This window comes from Pezoporus flaviventris, unplaced genomic scaffold (assembly GCF_033815535.1).
Source record: "Pezoporus flaviventris isolate CSIRO_AGI_PZ_B2104156 unplaced genomic scaffold, CSIRO_AGI_Pfla_v1 ptg000037l, whole genome shotgun sequence".
NCBI classification, from domain to species: domain Eukaryota; kingdom Metazoa; phylum Chordata; class Aves; order Psittaciformes; family Psittacidae; genus Pezoporus; species Pezoporus flaviventris.
In genome coordinates this window covers 3,645,853-3,663,491 of record NW_026892585.1, presented here as the reverse complement: position 1 = coordinate 3,663,491, position 17,639 = coordinate 3,645,853, and the positions used below count along the sequence as shown (strand labels likewise).

At 42.0% G+C, this 17,639-nt stretch overlaps 1 protein-coding gene across 6 annotated transcripts in view; it reads left to right on the top strand.

Moving 5' to 3' along the window:
* MYRIP (myosin VIIA and Rab interacting protein) overlaps positions 1-17,639 on the top strand; it is a 210,011-nt gene that overhangs the window by 14,768 nt on the left and 177,604 nt on the right. For all 6 annotated transcript variants that reach the window (XM_061464517.1, XM_061464520.1, XM_061464518.1 and 3 more), the window contains exon 2: positions 8,404-8,553. In XM_061464517.1, coding sequence (XP_061320501.1) covers positions 8,444-8,553 — 110 coding nt within the window. In that variant the 5' untranslated portion in view covers positions 8,404-8,443. The remainder of the gene's footprint in view (positions 1-8,403; positions 8,554-17,639) is intronic.

The following is a 17,639-nucleotide window of genomic DNA, read 5'->3' as shown; positions in this document are numbered from 1 at the left end:
AAGCAAACAGTTCTCCTCTAGAGAAGATCAGCCTGCTTCTTCCAACTCCTTACACTTTTAATGTTTAATGATGAGGCTTCAGGTTCTTTCTCCATCACAGGTCAAAAAGAGGGGAATCAATAGATGAAATACTGTGTCCCACACATGATTAAGTGAACCGTACCTCCTCTGTGGAGTTCTGTCATCTGTGGAGTTGTGGCAGATGGAGAATAGCTAAGATTGTGCTTTCAGTTAGGGGAGAAGTTGCTGTCAATGTCGTATCAAGGTCCAGAGGCTAATGTAGAGCAATAGAGACAGGAGTTTTCTTGGTAAAGCTGATGTCCTTTATGTAGGAGCTTATCAAAGGAGCATGCTATGCAGTGTACTGGTAATGCCACTTCGATCTTCAAGATTGGGCCCTGATAAAGGGAACTGCCTTCAAAAATGAAGGAACTAAGCTGCAGAAGAGTCCGAGCTAGTTCCTAATGATAGTGGCTTAATGTAAGCTGATCAGATAGCAGCTTCTGTGGGACTCTAAAAAGGTGTCTGTGCTGCCTGGATGATTCTCAAAACCTGTAAAAGGATGAACTGCTTTGGTTCTCTAGTTCAAATTAAAGGAGCTGTGAGGCTGCTCCAGTTTGGATTCAGATATGAGTGAACCAGCAGTCAAAAACTGATAGCGAAGTTGGCCTTTGAGCTCAAGAAGGTGCCTGGCTGCGTCTTGTACTTGAATGCAAATGTGCCTTGTTTGTATGAACTTGGGATCCAGAGCTTCAGGTTCATGTTTGTTGGCCAGGGCTCAGATGCTGTTTTTACCTCTGTGTTGTGCTGTGTCAATAGAGGGGGGAAAAAACCTAGTAGCCAAGCTCAGGCCTAGAGCAGAGCCTGTTCTAAGCACTGTGTAGAGTGGCTCCCAGTGTCAACAAACTAAACCATTAACTCCCCCCACCTGGGAGATTAACCAGCTCCTAATTTGGTTTCCAGAGGCTTTCTACAGGCCTGGCTCTGTTTCGCTCTTGTTCTGTATCACTTAACAAATGCTTATCTAAACAACTGAAGGACAACCTGCTCCTGAAACCCTTTTTTTCCATGCATGGGGTGCAGGTTGTGTGCCAACCAACCACAGCTCATCACCAAGTCTCAGTGAAATAGGACATGTGGCTTTACAGACATCACTCTTTGTTATCGAATCTCTTACGATTCTTGCTTGTTCTAGCATAAGTCGGGGTTAGAATCACTTTGCAGGTGTTAGAACGAATGCAGAAGGCACGGTCTTATGAAACTGTTTTTATTTTGTTCATTTACTTGCTAATCTGTAAAATGCAGTAATTTGCAGTGGGGTTTCCCATCAGTGCTTAGAATTAGCAGTGATTTACTGCATGAAGTTTGTTTTCACATCTGGCAGCACTAGAGAACACGATCTCATCGTGGCAACTGCTGTTGGGAGAATTTTCTAACCTCTAAAAATAGAGTCTCTGTTCTCTGTCCTAGTCCTGCAGAAAGATTCTCACAGAGGTTAGTTCCTGGATTAAACTTAAGGCTATGCTGATGAGTGGTATTTAGTAAGTGGGATGCAGAATATCAATTAGCGCAACATATGTTGTGGAGGGGGAAAAACCCATTTTATTGTGTAGGATCCTTTAAGTATGCCTGTGGTGTGTTTGCATATTGGTTGGGTTTTATATTACGGATGTTTTGGTAGCAGTCAAGCAATCCACTTAACTGTTTACTTTTGTAGCTTGCATGGGTTGATCACAATATGGCTTCAAGTAACGATGAGATGCTTAATATATCATAACCCTTTTGCCTGTATTACTGAAATGCAAAATGGAATTTATGTGCAGATCTAAAATGTAGAGTTTCCAGAGCTGTTTGAGGTTTTAAAAATGCTTCACCTCTCTTCTCAGTGCTCTCTTCCCCTCGTTAAAAGGTGTAAGTAACACGGATGAGAGGCCTTACCAGCGCTTTATGTAGTAGGGATGCTTTGGCATCTTGAACTTGGAAGAGTTATCTCAGTGGACCTATCTTTTCTTGCTTAGTTTGTGGAATTTTATCTGTAGGATGCTCCTCTATAGCTATTCGTACAAATAGTGACTGCTGTGGTGCTGGGGAAGGCATTTAACTTCAAAACACATACTTGTCATGTGCTGCTCCGCAGCTCATGTGGTAGTGGACCTTTGTTTCATTTTTCAGACCATACAAGAAGATGGGATGTTGGCATCCGAAGTAGAGGTCTGCACAGGAATATCTTGAGTTGTGTTATCTTATGGAATCTTCCACAGGGAGGGAGATAAATATTTGAACATTTTCAGGCTTAACGTGGCATTGAACCAGAGCCCTTTTCTGGGTGCGTGTGGTAGGCTGCTATACAGATTAAAGTGAGTACTCCCTCTGTGCCTCTTAAAATGAGATGGAAACCGTCATCAGTTCTCTGGCAGAGCAGAGAAGGATTTGCTCTTTCTTTCATCTCCCTTCAACCTTTCACCTCCCTTCAGTTTGGGTGACGTGGTTTAGCGTGAGGTGTCCCTGCCCATGGCAGGGGTTTGGAACTGGATGATCTGAAGGTCCTTTCCGACCCAAACCATTCTGTGATTCTATGTTTAAACTGTGTAGCTCATTTGAAGGCCATTGTTTGTGAAAGGCAGAGACTGGTGGGTGTCTGCAGAGAAAGATGTACGTGTAATGTGACAGAGATGGGTGAATGTGATTTTTGCAGTCTTTGCTACCTCTGCTCAGCATTACCTCAATACAGATGAGCTTTTTGTTTAGTGTTTCCTTCATGCTCTCTCAAGCTTAGAAAGTACAGCGAAGATGGGTTTGCCAGGTGTGTTCTGGTGTGGGTTGTACCATGGGAAGGTGAAAGAAGGGACATAACTGTTCAGTGGCTGCTGTTCTTTCTGTACAGGGAGCCTGGGTACGAAGCAGAAAGCTTTGAGTCCCACTTTGCATCCAAGGGCATCCAAAGGAAAGCCCTTGCAGTTTGGTTCCTAAAGACGTGGAATTTCTGATAGCGTAGGGCTCTTCAGATGCATGCCCTAAGTGCGCATATGGGCTGTGATGGTTCACCTTGGGGGTTAGTTGACAGTCTGTTACAGTAATGAGCTGCATGAGTGCTTTAAATTGAAGGCGTGTGAAAAAGAGACCAGCTGCATCATCCAAGATGCAATTGCATGTCAGCACATTACCGCTCCAGTTTTGTCTTTGTCTCCGAGCTGTCTTCCTCATGTCGGGAAGCGTAACAGTCAGTCTCACACAGTCAGAATGCTGTCAAGACCCATCATCTCCACTACACATTCTCCCATAAGACAGTTGCTACTAAATAGAGAGCACAGAGTTGCACGTGGTTTGACTAAATTCCGCATAAACAGTGGAAGATGAGACTGAAGTAAAATGAGAGCATCCTGGAAAGCAGTGAATTTCCTGCTCATTGCAGGGGATTGGACTAGATGACCTTTGAAGCTCCCTTCCAACCCAAACTAATTCTGTGACTCTATACAATATGTGCTAGCAGTATATGCTGGATGACCTTTGATCTTTAGCAGCTGTAGAGCCAAATTTTGCATAAGCCTTTCCTCTAGGGAGTTCACTGTTAGCAGTGGGGAGATTATCCTGGTCAATGAACTTGGCTTTTGAATTGCCAATGGGATTTATACCTGTGTGTCAGTTACAGGCCTGATACGTAGCTATGAAATGGTCATGATTTATTAGGAAGGTTCTCTTTTTAATGTGACTTTTTTTTTTTCTTTAATCTGTCAAAAGTAGATGACAGATAAGTCCTCCCTATAATCTTTAGGCTTTTCTGTAAAAATGAAGTTTCCTATATAAACAAAATAGCTCCTGGTTATTTTAGTTACAGTTTAATATGCTGTGTTCTGCCTCTGGGAGAGTGCTTAGATGAGAGATTCCATTCTTATTAAACTAAAATGTGACTTTAGTGGAGCTTTTCTGCTTCTGCTATTTCATATTCATAGTACTTAAAATAATGTAAACTATAGAGGCAAGAACCCTGTGAAACTCCTATTTATTTCCTAAATACATTAAATTTAAACCCGCACAGCACTGCCTGTTGGACTTGAAGATTTATATAATTTCCCCTACTATAGTATGTCCTTGCACTCTAGATAAGGAGTGCACACAGTTATTGCAGTAACGTGCATTAATAAGGACTATTTCTCCCAGAAGAAAGTGAATGAACTTCATGGTTCTTTTAAAACCTGCTGCTTCACCCTGTGCATCCCCCAGAGAAAGAAACCTCACTTTGCTCAGGCACTTGCAAGCCGTTTGCTCTTCTAAACAAATCTCATGTAAAATTGGCACGAGGTTGACAGGAGGAGAATTTTCTGCTTTGGATCTAGCACAGGAGACATGCAGTAAATCTCAGTTAAATCAGTGTGGGTACAAAGAATAACATCGAGATCCTGCTCTTGCATCTCATTTAAAAAGTGGATGCAAGTCCTCATGTTAAAGTCAGTGGGGCTGTGCTTCGCTTTTCATCTGAAGAGGTGGCTTTGAGTATATTTTCCCTCTTGTTGTTTTGGGACATAAGTTTATTTCCAGTGAAAAGGGACAAATATCCACAGTGGTGTTTACTGCAGCTTCTGGAATTCCTTAGAATTAAAAAAAGCCCTATGAAATTTGTGGCCAACATTAATTATGCCTAATTTTAGACTTATGGATGTGCTAGCTCTAGTAGAAATTACTTTGGAGAGTAATGCTCTTTAAATGTTGTCTGTTGTCTAGAGTCTGTTTTCTTCAAGCCTGTCGACATAAAACACAAGAATTCCCTTTAGTTTCAACACTTGGACCTTGTTTTTGTCACTAAATAAATGGTGTGACACTTGATAATTTCTATATGATATGTATTGTGACAATGACACTAAAAAATGAGTGTGATGGCCTCTTGCTGGGAAAGGGATCACTTATTTCAGGCAGCCAGTAGGCAGAACTCTTTAAAATACAAGGTGTGGTGACGGAGCTCTGTTGTGGACAAAGTGCTTGCCTTCCTTTGTGCCTTAAAAAGATGACAATCTTGTCTGATTTAAATGGGCAAAATGTTCATCAATAAGATTATAGAAAGAATGTCTTAAGGTACTAAAAGACATCTGCAAAAGTTGATTAAATGCCAAATCATAATGGCAAGGCAGATCAAGCAGTATTTCTTAGGGCCTGACAGGCTGCTAAAGTTGAGGTGGTTGGCAAAAGGATCAAAAGATTACTAGTAAATGTTTTCTTCTTGATTTTTCTACCTGGAAAATGCTGGAAGTTGTAGAGTAGCAGAACAGAGCAGAAAAACTGGTGTTTGGTTTGGTGACTAAAGCTGAGAGCATGTGAGGGAGACATATTCTGTATGAAATACTCGAGTTGCAAATAGCTGGGTTGAAGGCGTTTGTGATACTGGCTCCTCAAGTATCACATTTCATCAACGCGCTTCAAGGAGCAGCATTTTATAGCAAAAATGATACTGTGTTGTGGAAGCAGGTGAATCTTGATTATAAATCTGCTCGGGAATGGGAAGAATTATAGGATATTCTTGTTTGTGGTGCCAGGGGACTGGAAGCATCTCTGCTGGATACACACTGTATAGTCCTGCCCCGAGACTTTGCAGCTATGGAGATCCCAGCATCTTGTATGGTAAAGATGCTCCAGTCCCTTAATTGTCTTTGTGGCTTTGAGCTGCAGGTACTCTCTTAAGTCTGTATCTTGTACTGGGGAGCCCAGACTGGATGCAGATGCAGTCTAGCTAGGGCTGATTTCTTTGCTGCAACATAAAACTAAGATGCTGTGTTGTACAGTACTCAGCGTGGGCACTTGCAGGATTAACTTCAGAAGGGGGCTCATTGTGAAGCAGTAAATCTGTTTGAAACGTTAGTTGCTGCTTTGTGGGCTTTCTCCCCACCCTCCAGGAATGCTAATCTTTTGCTGAGGCTGCAAGTCTGAGCAGCTCAGCTGTCATATGAGTGACTAGGAAATATCCTACTTGCCCTCGTTTCTTGGGTAGATGCTCTTGTCCATTTTAAAATTCAGAAGCATTTGCAACGTTTCATTTGCTCATTGCTCTGTGGGGATTTTGGGGGTTTTGGGTGTTTCAGTGTTTTGGTTTTTTTTAAGGTTAAATTCAAGGAATGTTTTTGTTGTGGAAGTTTTAATTTGATTTTAAAACTGCCTGTAAGAAGTATTAAGATTGCAGTATTACTCAAACAATAATCACGTATTGCAAGCCCAGGCTTTCCTCTTACAGTGGGTTAATTTGTTGAGCAAAAGTTTTCTAGAATCCCAGACTGGTTTAGGTTGAAAGGGACCTCAAGATCATCCAGTTCCAACCCCCTGCCATGGGCAGGGACACCTCACGCCAGACCAGGTTGCTCCAAGCCCAGTCCAACCTGGCCTTGAACACTGCCAGGGATGGGGCAGCCACAGCTTCCCTGGGCACCCTGTGCCAGCGCCTCAGCACCCTCACAGGGAAGAACTTCTGCCTTAGATCTAACCTGAACTTCCCCTGTTTCAGTTTGAACCCATCACCCCTTGTCCTATCACTACAGCCCCTGATGAAGAGTCCCTCTCCAGCATCCTTGTAGCCCCCTTCAGACACTGGAAGCTGCTCTGAGGTCTCCACGCAGCTTCTCTTCTCCAGGCTGAACAGCCTTAGCAAAGAAGTATTTATTACTCATGAAGGCAAACACCTAAAAGCAAACATCTGAACAGCCTCATGGAAGTTATTTCAATTGAGGCCAGAAGTTATTTTAGGCTGAGAAACTATTTTGTTGCCTGTTTGTGTTCTGGTTTTTCATGTAACTTGTTTCACTTCCTCTGGAGTATTTGCCCTTGTGCATTTCCGAAATGCATAATCCAGATCTACTGAAAAAGAGACGTCTGAGCATTGTTTATAAGTCCTTTTAAACTGCTGTGATACTCCCAGATCAGAGATATTATTTCCTGGGGGGAAAATCCTACACAAGTTCCTTAGTGGTTTATGTACCATTGGAATGCAGGCTGAGTCTTACAGGTAGGTAAGTGTGAGGTGTCCCTGCCCATGGCAGGGGGGTTGGAACTGGCTGATCTTAAGGTCCTTTCCAACCCAAACCATTCTGGGATTCTAAGTAAACCGCATGAAAATCAAATTAAAGTCAGCGGTGATTTTAAACCATGTTTTTGCTTCAAATTAAGTCATTTCTGACCCCCAAATCAAAGGTACTCGGGCTGCATGCTTCCCCCTTCTCATACATTCAGGGGTGAACTTCTCCCTTCTAATACATGCTCATTGGTAGTGGCAGCTGCATCAAAGGGCTGGTTTTCCTTCCCCGTGGTAAGTTTGCAGGTATGAAAAACCACTATTAATTTTGACACTGTTTCCCAAAGCATCTTGCTGAAGACCTGAAGGGAGAGCTTATTGTGACAGTGTTCATCACAGTTGTTAACTTGATGCTCAAGAACAGCTGGAACTACATCTTTGATCTCTTAGTCTCTTCATTGTCTTGTGTCTTGGTCAGCTGTAGCTGTACCATGGAGGTGTCTTCGTTGGCTCTAGCAGTTGCTTAAAATAGGTGTTTTTTTCCTTTCAGTTATATCCTGAGTTTTCCCTATAAAGCACATGGGTGTGAGTAAAGTTAATGGGAAGAATCCTGCTTTCTTTCCTGTGGTGGTAGCAGTGACATCTACATCTTTCCAGTCGCACTGGGGAATGCGTTTGAAATGATACCTGTGTACTCCTTTTAATGATGATTTAAAATCCTTGTTTCTTAGTTGGTAGCACAAAAAAACCCCTCTGAGTGTTCCAGAAGAGGATGTTCTCTATTCAAACACGTTCACAGGGGTTTTGTTTTGTAAATGGTTTTGCAGAGCCATGGTGTAAGAACTTCAGAAATAATCCAAATGCGATTTCACCTGAGGTCGTTGAACGTGTTCCATGTGGAGAGCAACACCGAGGTCTCCCCTCAATATTATTTATTACCCAAAATGATTTCTCATTTGCATTTCTTTTTAATGGGGGTGTGTGTGTGTGTGTGTGTCTGATTTCAGTGCATGGAACTTGAAAGATAATTCTGAAATGTGTCATTTAAGCTGTACCAGGGCAGGTTTAGATGGAGCTGAGGAACAATTCCTTTCCCAGAGGATGCTCAGGCATTGGAACAGGCTTCCTAGGGCAGGGCTGGAGTCACCGTCCCTGGAGATATGGAAAAGACCTGTAGACGTGGTGCTTAAAGACATGGTTTAGTGGTGGACTTGGCAGTGTGAGGTTACTGGTTGTGCTCCATGATCTTAAGGGTCTTTTCCAACCTAAATCATTGCAGGATTCTATGATGTTCTTCTCTGATGGCAGTAACTTTCTTTTTGTTGGGCAGATGTGCCTGTGATTTCAACACACTGGGGAAAAATATCAGTGCTTTCAACTGATTTTGCATTTTGTTGTTCTGTTTCTGATTTCAGATAGTCCTCATAGCTGTTCCTATCCAGAACAGAGTATACAATGGGGAGAAAACTGGATCTTTCAGGCTTGACTGATGAAGAAGCAGAGCATGTGCTCCAGGTGGTTCAGCGAGATTTCAGCCTTCGGAAGAAAGAAGAAGAAAGGCTGAGGTAAGAATAACAACATGATTAAAAATACTGGTCTCTCTGGATTATTACAAACTGTTTTTTTTTGGGGGGGGAACTGGAGGACACAGCTCTTTTACAGTGTTCCTGTCACAGAGGCAATAAACATCCAGACTTCTGTCAATGAATTCAAGTATTAAGTAGTAATTCAGTTTTGTTTAGGCTACCCTGGCCTAAACCACAACAGTGGGCTCTGAATCATCTGTGTATGTCACTGGGTTAGAGACTGTGTAGTAGTTGGCTTTAACAAACACAAGGTTAGGAGAATTTGCTTGCTGTAGTCAGTTCCTTTTATTCAGAAACTTCATTTATATGGAAACATCTGAAGGTGAAGAAGTTCAAGGCGTCTCCTTCCTCCAAAATAATCAATGGGACACATTATCCAGTGTACTGAGAAGTTCACTATGCTTTCAGTAGCCTCTATAAAAAATGATTGCAAGCAGAAACAACCCAGAAGCAAATAAATGGAACTTGTTGGCAACGTAACTTTCTTGGCCCAGGAACTTCAGTATGTGACAAGGGGACTACTGAGAGAGACCTGAATTGGTAGATGCAGTATTTTTCTTGTAGTTTCAACAATATTTCCTCAAATTATTATGTCTGACTTTTATTATCTTCTTTGAACGTATTATTTATTCTCTAGAACAGTCTGAAGATTCCCTTTTCAGTTGGCAAATGCACATCTTACTAGCATTATAGATACCATCCATTTCTTTATCATTTAGCATCAAGCTGAAGTCAACAGAGCAGGAAGATGACTGAAATAAGCACAAAACTAGGCATATATATTAGATAAAGTTGGAACTGAGAGGAATCCTGTGTCAATTTTCTCTTCCTATTTTATGAAACCAGTAGAAACAGAACAAGAAAGGCAGCTTGTGGCATAGGCCTAATTCAGTGTTGGCATGCTGTGCAGGCTCTTGCTTGGGTTGGTACTACAAGCTTGCTGCAGGGAAGAAGGACTGGAGGAGGATGGCATGCACATTATTTGTTTGCCTGTTTATTTTGCTGTGGGTAGCACTGATTCTTTTTGAGTCCTTTACAACAAAGCCAGGAGTTTAGAACCAGCTTCAGGAGGGTGAATGTGTAGGCTTTTTTCTTATGTGACTGGTTGTATCTTACTGGAGCAAGCATACCACCTGTAGCAAGTGCTGGTGCATCTTGCCTATGCTATACAAAGATGCTGTACTGAGGGGAGGAGGGGGAAGGATGTAAGGCATGCCCACAGAAAACTGATTGGAAAGTTCTTGCTGGTGTTTGTGTTTTACCATTTTGCTGCTATAGTTGTCCATGAGGCTTGATAATTGAATGATCACAAGTAGAAAACGGGTGTGGGAAGGGAGATGAAACACTGGAAAGGTAAGCAAAACACATGGACTCAATGCAGCTTGTATTGTAGTGTTCTCTTGAATGTAGTATGTTATGTAAGTGTGTTAAGCTGGAAATAAGGAGCTGTACTGACAAAGACCAAGTTCTGAAAGGGAGGCTGGTACTGAAATGATTTTAATGACCTTCAAAATGACCAGTGAAGTTTAAAGCTTACTCTCTCTTTTTCTTTTTTTACAAAATGCGAAGTTAAAAGGATGCAGCAACACATCTTTTTGTCATACTATGTAAGAGAAAATGTTGTCACATAAAACACTTCAACCTTGCTCTAGATGAGAATTTTCAGCCTGTAGCAAAGCAGACCAGTTCTTGTGTCTGCTTGGATGTTCGTGGCTGTTTTGCATTGGGTTTTAGAAAGCTATCAACTGGCAAAGTCTCCAGTATAGGCTCACTTCAGAAGTATTGTCAAGCTTTGGAATCTTTTTGTAAGAGAAAAAATGCTTTATGTTAGACTGCCATTAATTCAAATATTTTATATATATATTTATATATTTTACATATCTATTATTGTATATAGACTGCTGTTAATAAATAGAAACCCAAGTTGTATTTGTGGGTAATAATTAATTAATTATTACTCCATAATTAATTCCGGGTAGCAACTTTATTTAATTATTTAATTATTTAATTTATTTAATTATTTAATTATAGCACCTTTAATTAATTATTACCCCATAATTAATTCCAGGTAGCAACTTTAGTCTTTGGATGGAACTGTTGAAGCTTTCATGTGTGATACTTTCTTAAAATAGTGTTTCTGAGTAATTCTTTGTACAATAGTTCTATTTTGGGGTGGTTTTCCCCACAAAGATGTAAGTAGCTGTTTGACAGGTCTCTCTCTGGATAATTCCTACTGGTAGCAATTATTTCTAAAGATCAAGAACTACTTAAAGGAATATATGGCAGATTTCTAGAGTATTGGGAGAACAATGAAAACTAGGAAACCTCCAAGTGGTTGATAGCTTCAGTTTTGCTTTGTTAGCAGAAGCTGAAGAGTTAAGTAACATAAGACAAGGAATGAAGTTTATCTTCACCCCTCATAAATGCGCTTAAGATAGTAAAATGTCAACTGTTTGAGAGCAAACATGCTAATGTCTGTTATTCCACGTTAATTTATTGTTCCATCTTCTGAAAACAAAATGACATGATGAATGTGTGGAGAAAAGCCATGCTGATCATCTGCATTTTCTGCTGCAAAGCTGTTTGGAAGCTCTCTGCAGTGAGAATTCTTAGCACTGGTTCTCTAATCCAGACCTTTCTTCTAACTTCTTGCTCGTGTTAGCAGACAGGCTGCTCTTGCATGTTTTGTGATCGTGTAGTTGGCTAAAAATAGATGACAATAAGACATAACCATATGTAAATAGTCAGTGATTAGTGTGGCTGCTTTATTATGCCTTATTGCTTCCTATTATTTCAGTTTCTTGTTTTGCTCTGGCTCTTGGCCTGATCCCAGATGGATAATATTTACTGTTCTTTGTTGTTTGTTCACCCATACTCTTTCTATTTTGATTGTGTTGGTTCTGTTCTTTGGCAGTAGTGTTGTGTTTTTATTGACTGCAACGTTAGTGTAATCATCCGGAGTCACTGAGGCTGAAGTGATAACGCACGCTGGTGAATAGATGGGCTTGGTTTTCTGTGAATCAATTGAGGCAGGCAAACCAGGCAGATCAGACAGAATTAGGAAGGGGATGGCTTTGTGTTGCTTGGCATGTGTGCTCAGCACTACAGCCTTGTGCACATCACCTCTGCCACAGAAGCTCTGCAGGCTGTCTCTGGGCTCCTGGCTCACTGATAGCCATAGTTGGCTAGTTCAGCAGGTTGACTGCACACGCTCATGGTTTGTTTTCTCAGGAACAAGTTTATGTTCTTAATCTTTGCATGTCAGACTTGATGCAGCTGCAGGACAGCAGCAGGAGGGAGGATTGGCTTGTTTTGTGGGTTGAGCTTTTGGTGTTTTGCTGTGTATAATGTCCTTGTCATATCTGCAGTTGGTGTTTCGGTTTTTAATGTTTTAAAGAAATGGCAGAGGAGAGCTTACAAGGCCAAATACGTGTTTGTGTTCGTGAGATAGGCCTCTTTATGTAAGCAGATGTGTAAAAGAGAGTGCTGCCTTGTATTTGTTTCTGTTTGCTGCCTGTGTATTCAGTTTTCTAGACTGCCTAAATGTGCCACTCTTTATTCTCCTCTGCCGTGGGCAAAATCAGTTCCCCCTTGGGTTTTGTTCTTACCGCTGTATTTATAGAGATGCTTGCCCATTTATTTGAGGCCAGGAATGTTGAGAAGTCAGGGTGTTGTAAAAAAGTGAAATTAGAATTTTCCAGATCACCTTATTGTGGCAGATGTTCCTGACCTGATGTGTTTTAGCCATGTGGGCAGGTAAGAAGATGGGTGTTCTGATACTGAATTTAACATTCCGAATGACTACAAAAGGGTGGGGAAGGGGGCAGGTATAGAAAGGGCTCAGTGCTGACCAGCTGCCAACAAAGTAGATGCTTTACCTGTCAGCAGCAACTTTACTTTAGGAGGTCATGGCCTAAGTGACTTGAGCCCTCTTCCGATAACCATTGGCTAACTAAAGTTTCCATCACTGTAGCAAACGCTGAGTCAGCATCTTTTTAAGAGTAATTCTAGTGATAAACCTTAGAAATTTGCATTTGCGCAGGGCTGAAACGTTTCTCTGCAGGGGACAGGGTTCCCTTGTTCAAACCACTGCTGTTAATCATCTGGGAAGATGCATTTACGAGGAAAAACTGCTGGCCTTCTGGTATAACATGGACATGTGATCATAGAATCACAGAATCAACTAGGTTAGAAAAGCCCTTTAAGGTCATCAAGTTCAAACCATGTCACTAAGGGCGTGTTAAACACTTAATAGGGTTACATGGAGTCACCAGAATAGCACAAAGTAAGAGTTGGGAGTTGACTGTCACCCACAGTCAGCAACATCACCACGTCCTGCCTGATGTTGTGTCTTTGAGAGCTGGGTTGGTGAATATCAGCTTTGCTGTCTGCCTTTATACAGTTACATTTTTAGTTGTGGTAAAGAGAAACTGCAGTGTTTCAGGATCAGATCTCCAGCAGTGCTTTATCTGCAGAAAAGAGAGGTGTATTCTCACTGGAGGGCCCTCTCCACTCTGCTGCTTATTTTCTTTTAGCCAGGCAATTGGTAAGGGGTTAGAATAGAGCCTTGCATAGAAGATGATGAAATGCTGTAGATTAACTGAGTTGCTTTTGCCTGCTTTCTCCTTTCTGTTCCTTTTGCATCATAGCCCGTTGCAGCATTAATAGACGTGAAGATGCTTCTTAAGAAACCAATTCTCATACCTGACAAAACCCAGAAACCAGTTTGATGCTTTTTCTTGTATTTACAGTATGTGTCATGGGTCTTGCAGTGGATAAAATATTAAACTCCTTCCAGCTTCTGATAATTGAAATATCTCTGTGAATCATATCGAAGTGGCAAAATGCCACGTCAGCCATTTGGTTAGCTATCTGTTGATTCTGTGTATCGGTTCTTGTTCCTCCTTCCTGGGACAGGTATGTCTCAAATACCTTAAAAAATCCCCCAGCAAAACCCAACTCAAAACCGCTGTCCGTCTTCCCTCTTCTCACCTCCAAATGAAGCTGTTTTCCTGCAGAGGAAGGAGTGGGAGATGGTTCTCATCTCCACAAGCTTCAGAATTCCAGCAGATGAACTTCTGACCAATACCTTGTTGCTCAAAGTGATTTTATAAGGTCAGCCTGCTTGCCCTTCCCTCTGATGAGCAGCATGGGCAGAACGCAAGGAGCATTCTTGTTTATTTCTCTGCTTTTGGTTTGTTGTTTTGTTTTAGCAGGTAGGCACCATTCTGGTTCTTGTACCTGCACATTAACTCCTCAGGGGATCATGTAACATACCACTTCATACCCCTGCTTCTCTGCCCATGAGGCTAAGGAGAATGGTCAGCACTTCCTGATGGGCTGTCCTGACACACGTATTCTCTCCCTGTGATAAAAGGTCTTAGAGTGGTTTGCTCCTTCTTAACAAAAAGCTTTTTGTTAACCTAGCTTTACTCTTCTCCAATGCAAGGCTCTGCTGAGCTGTCATAAGTTTAGCACTCACATGTCTAAGCTTATTTTTGAGTGCACTGCATGATTCAACAGAATCATAGCTGCAGCTTCATAGATTATATTGCTACTGCTTTGGCTTATAGAACAAGAGTAAAATATATCTTGAGCAGGACAGCTGTTTGTTGGAAGTAAAGGTACCTTAACAAGATTAGAAAAGAGCAAGACATCTTTACTTATAGATTATCACCAATTTTGTTACATCATGTTCCAAGATGGAAAGAAACCTGTTTCTTAGCTCATGCAAGCTGTCAGGATTGAGTTGTCAGTAGCTTTGTTTGTGTACTAGCTGCTTTACGCTGTTCCTGTGCAGCTCTGCCTCAACTGCAGTGTTTAATGTTTTAACAGGTATCCCTTAGGCATATTCTCAGGTCAGGGTGAATGACTTATCAAAACCCAGTTAGTGACCTGGATGAATTCTGCATGAGAGCCAGAGAGCTAATGGTTGGTTTTGCTGCAGTCATGAAGGGATGCACTTTAAAATGCAGTTAGAAACTCTTCCTTGTCTCTAATTTCAAGAAACACTGATGCAAGAATCCTGCTTGCTAGCAAATAATGCTGTGTCTGGGGGTAGACAAAGAAGTAAGTATTCCATCCCACATCGTGTGCAGTGCAGTGCTTTGGAGTCCTTTTCTCTGTGATTTGCTCCAAACTCTCAGATCCACAGGAACCAGGTACAAGGTTAACGTGTAGGTTCTGCTGACTCAGAATTGGTCCGCCTGTAAGCAGAGAAAGTGACTGCAGTTTCTATGCTTTACAGGAGAGAAATCGGGGTGCTGGAAAGAATCTGACATTAGTGTTCGCATCCCTGTGTGAGCACTTGCAGGGACGGTGACTGCAGCCCTGCCCTGGGCAGCCTGGTCCAATGCCTGAGCACCCTCTGGGGAAGGAATTGTTCCTCAGCTCCATCTAAACCTGCCCTGGTGCAGCTTGAGGCCGTTTCCTCTTGTCCTGTCCCTTGTTCCTTGGGAGCAGAGACCGACCCCACCTCACTACAACCTCCTCTCAGGCAGTTGTAGGCAGCGATCAGGTCCCCCCTGAGCCTTCTCTTCTCCACACTGAACCCCCCAGGTCCCTCAGCCATTCCCCATCACACTTGTGCTCCAGGCCCTGCACCAGCTCCATTGCCCTTCTCTGCCCCCCCTCCAGCACCTCAATGTCTCTCTTGCAGTGAGGGGCCCAGAACTGAACACAGGATTCGAGGTGCAGCCTCACCAGTGCCCAGCACAGGGGGACAATCCCTGCCCTGGCCCTGCTGCTGCGCTGGGATGCTCTAAATGCATTTCCATTAAGCATCCACTAAGTTGTAAGCAATATGTGCCAAGTCTTACAGTTTTGGAAGAAGTGTTGTATTTAAAACGTGCTTTGTTTCTTTTTTATGCCAGAAGGGAATGGTTTTACTGTGAGTTTCTATAGCAACGTGCTGTAGACCTGTTCTTGGCTGCATCAGTCTGGATGGATCTGTCTGAAGCTGTATGACTTCCTGTCTTGAATATAGTCACCTTTGGTCTTCAAGGAAATAAGAGATGCTGCTCATTCAGAAGGAAGTTTGTCAATCCGAAATGCTACTTAGCATTTAAATTTGAAATTTGACCTGTTAATACTTTTTTGTTTTCCCAGAAGCTTATGTATAATAGAAGTTTAAAAGCACTTTGAGAATTTAAGAAACACTGATGTCTGTGAAAGGAACAGATTTCTGCTTCTACCTAGAATGGCTGTTGCCATTCTTAAAAAGTATTGTTATATTTCATAGTTACTACATTTAAGGCAAATAATATTGATTGGAAATAGGTTTTGCTGATGTTTTTATTTCAAGGGTTAGTCTTTGCCTTTGCTTGCTTACAGGACTTTATGTTCTTCATAGAACATGAAGTGATAGGACAAGGGGTGATGGGTTCAAACTGAAACAGGGGAAGTTCAGGTTGGAGATAAGGCAGAAGTTCTTCCCTGTGAGGGTGCTGAGGCGCTGGCACAGGGTGCCCAGAGAAGCTGTGGCTGCCCCATCCCTGGCAGTGTTCAAGGCTGGGTTGGACAGGGCTTGGAGCAACCTTGTCTGGTGTGAGGTGTCCCTGCCCATGGCAGGGGGTTGGAACTGGGTGATCTTGAGGTCCTTTCCAACCCAAACCAATCTGGGATTCTACATTCTGTGTTCATGGTGAGTTCAAAGGACTGCCAGACAACTTCCCAAAGTGAAGGGATCTGCCTGAGTTAAGAGGTGCATGTTAGAGATAGCTGATCTCTGCTTCACAGATGGCAGTATTCTCAGCATTTTTCTTTCTAGATGAAATGGAACATTTTCAGCTAAAGGAAAAAGGGGTATGGGTGTGTGGGAGAACTCCAGAGATGTCAAAACACTTTGTCAACACTTCCAAAGTGGTGGTTTCAGAAATGCTTTTGGAGATACTTTCTAACTGTAACAGTTTCTAGCACTTGTTGGTTGTATATATGAAATAAAATGGATTTGGTTTTCTTACCTTTCTGAAAATAATAGTATAAATGGAGATGTTAAGTTTTGCATTTGTAATGTTTTTGGGATGCAGAAACTATCAGCTGTGTCTCAGCAAGTTAATATACCATAAACTATTGCTGGAATGGGTGCTAACAGACGTGTACTATCCTACCCTGTGATAAATGTGAGCTAAATATGATTTACCCTTGAGGGGTATGGTAAGGAGCTTCATGTTTGCTTAGGGGAAGGAGCTAACATATGGGCCATTGCAGTCATACTTTTCACTGTGCGTAAACTTGGGATAAGTTCTTCATCTGCTCTTACCTTTATTTTGTGGTTGGTGTATATTTGGCTCTCTGCCTGAGGCTACAGCAAGTGTTTGAGCTGCACACCCAAGAAGACTGTGTTTCTTTGGTTTTGACTGGGATGGATAACACTGGCTTGTGCCTCTCTTCCCTTATTGCTTTAATCCTTTGTTTCTCTTTCTGGCTATGACTTAAAATCCTCACGAAAGCAGCAGAACTCAAACGTAATGCAAACCTGCTACAGCCTTATGGCAAATATGGTGTGGTTCTTGATACACTTTGGATTATAGTTTGGCTAGGGAATATGGGAGGATATAGGCTGCAAATGGTGTGGTGTTTCTGCAGCGCTTCCAGCTTGAAAAGGCATTCTGAAATTACCTTGTTTTTGTCAAGCACATTGGAAAGAAAGTCATTTGGAAACAGCACAGAACTCAGCATTTGCATCTCAATCAAAAGAACTTGAAATCAAGACACAATTAAAAGGGAAACCTGTTGGAGGTGACAGGGGTTTAATCAAATGTTACTGCTGTTCAGAAACACTCTGGTGAGACTTGAGAGTCTCTAGAAGTGACAGGACCTTGTGTTGTGATAGAAGACGTGTCAGTACAGGATGGCAGTTCATTAGTGTTGCCACTGTGGTTTCGTGTTTTCATTATGGTTCTTGAACCTGCAGGAGGTGATGAGTTCCTTGTTTCCATTTTGACTGGTTTGGGGGTTTTTATTTCCTTTCTTATTTAAGAATATAAAATAAACTTGTATGCTTCTGTTAGGAAGGTTGAAAATAAGCTTAATTTTAAAGGCTTTGTTGTAGCTGCATGTAAGCT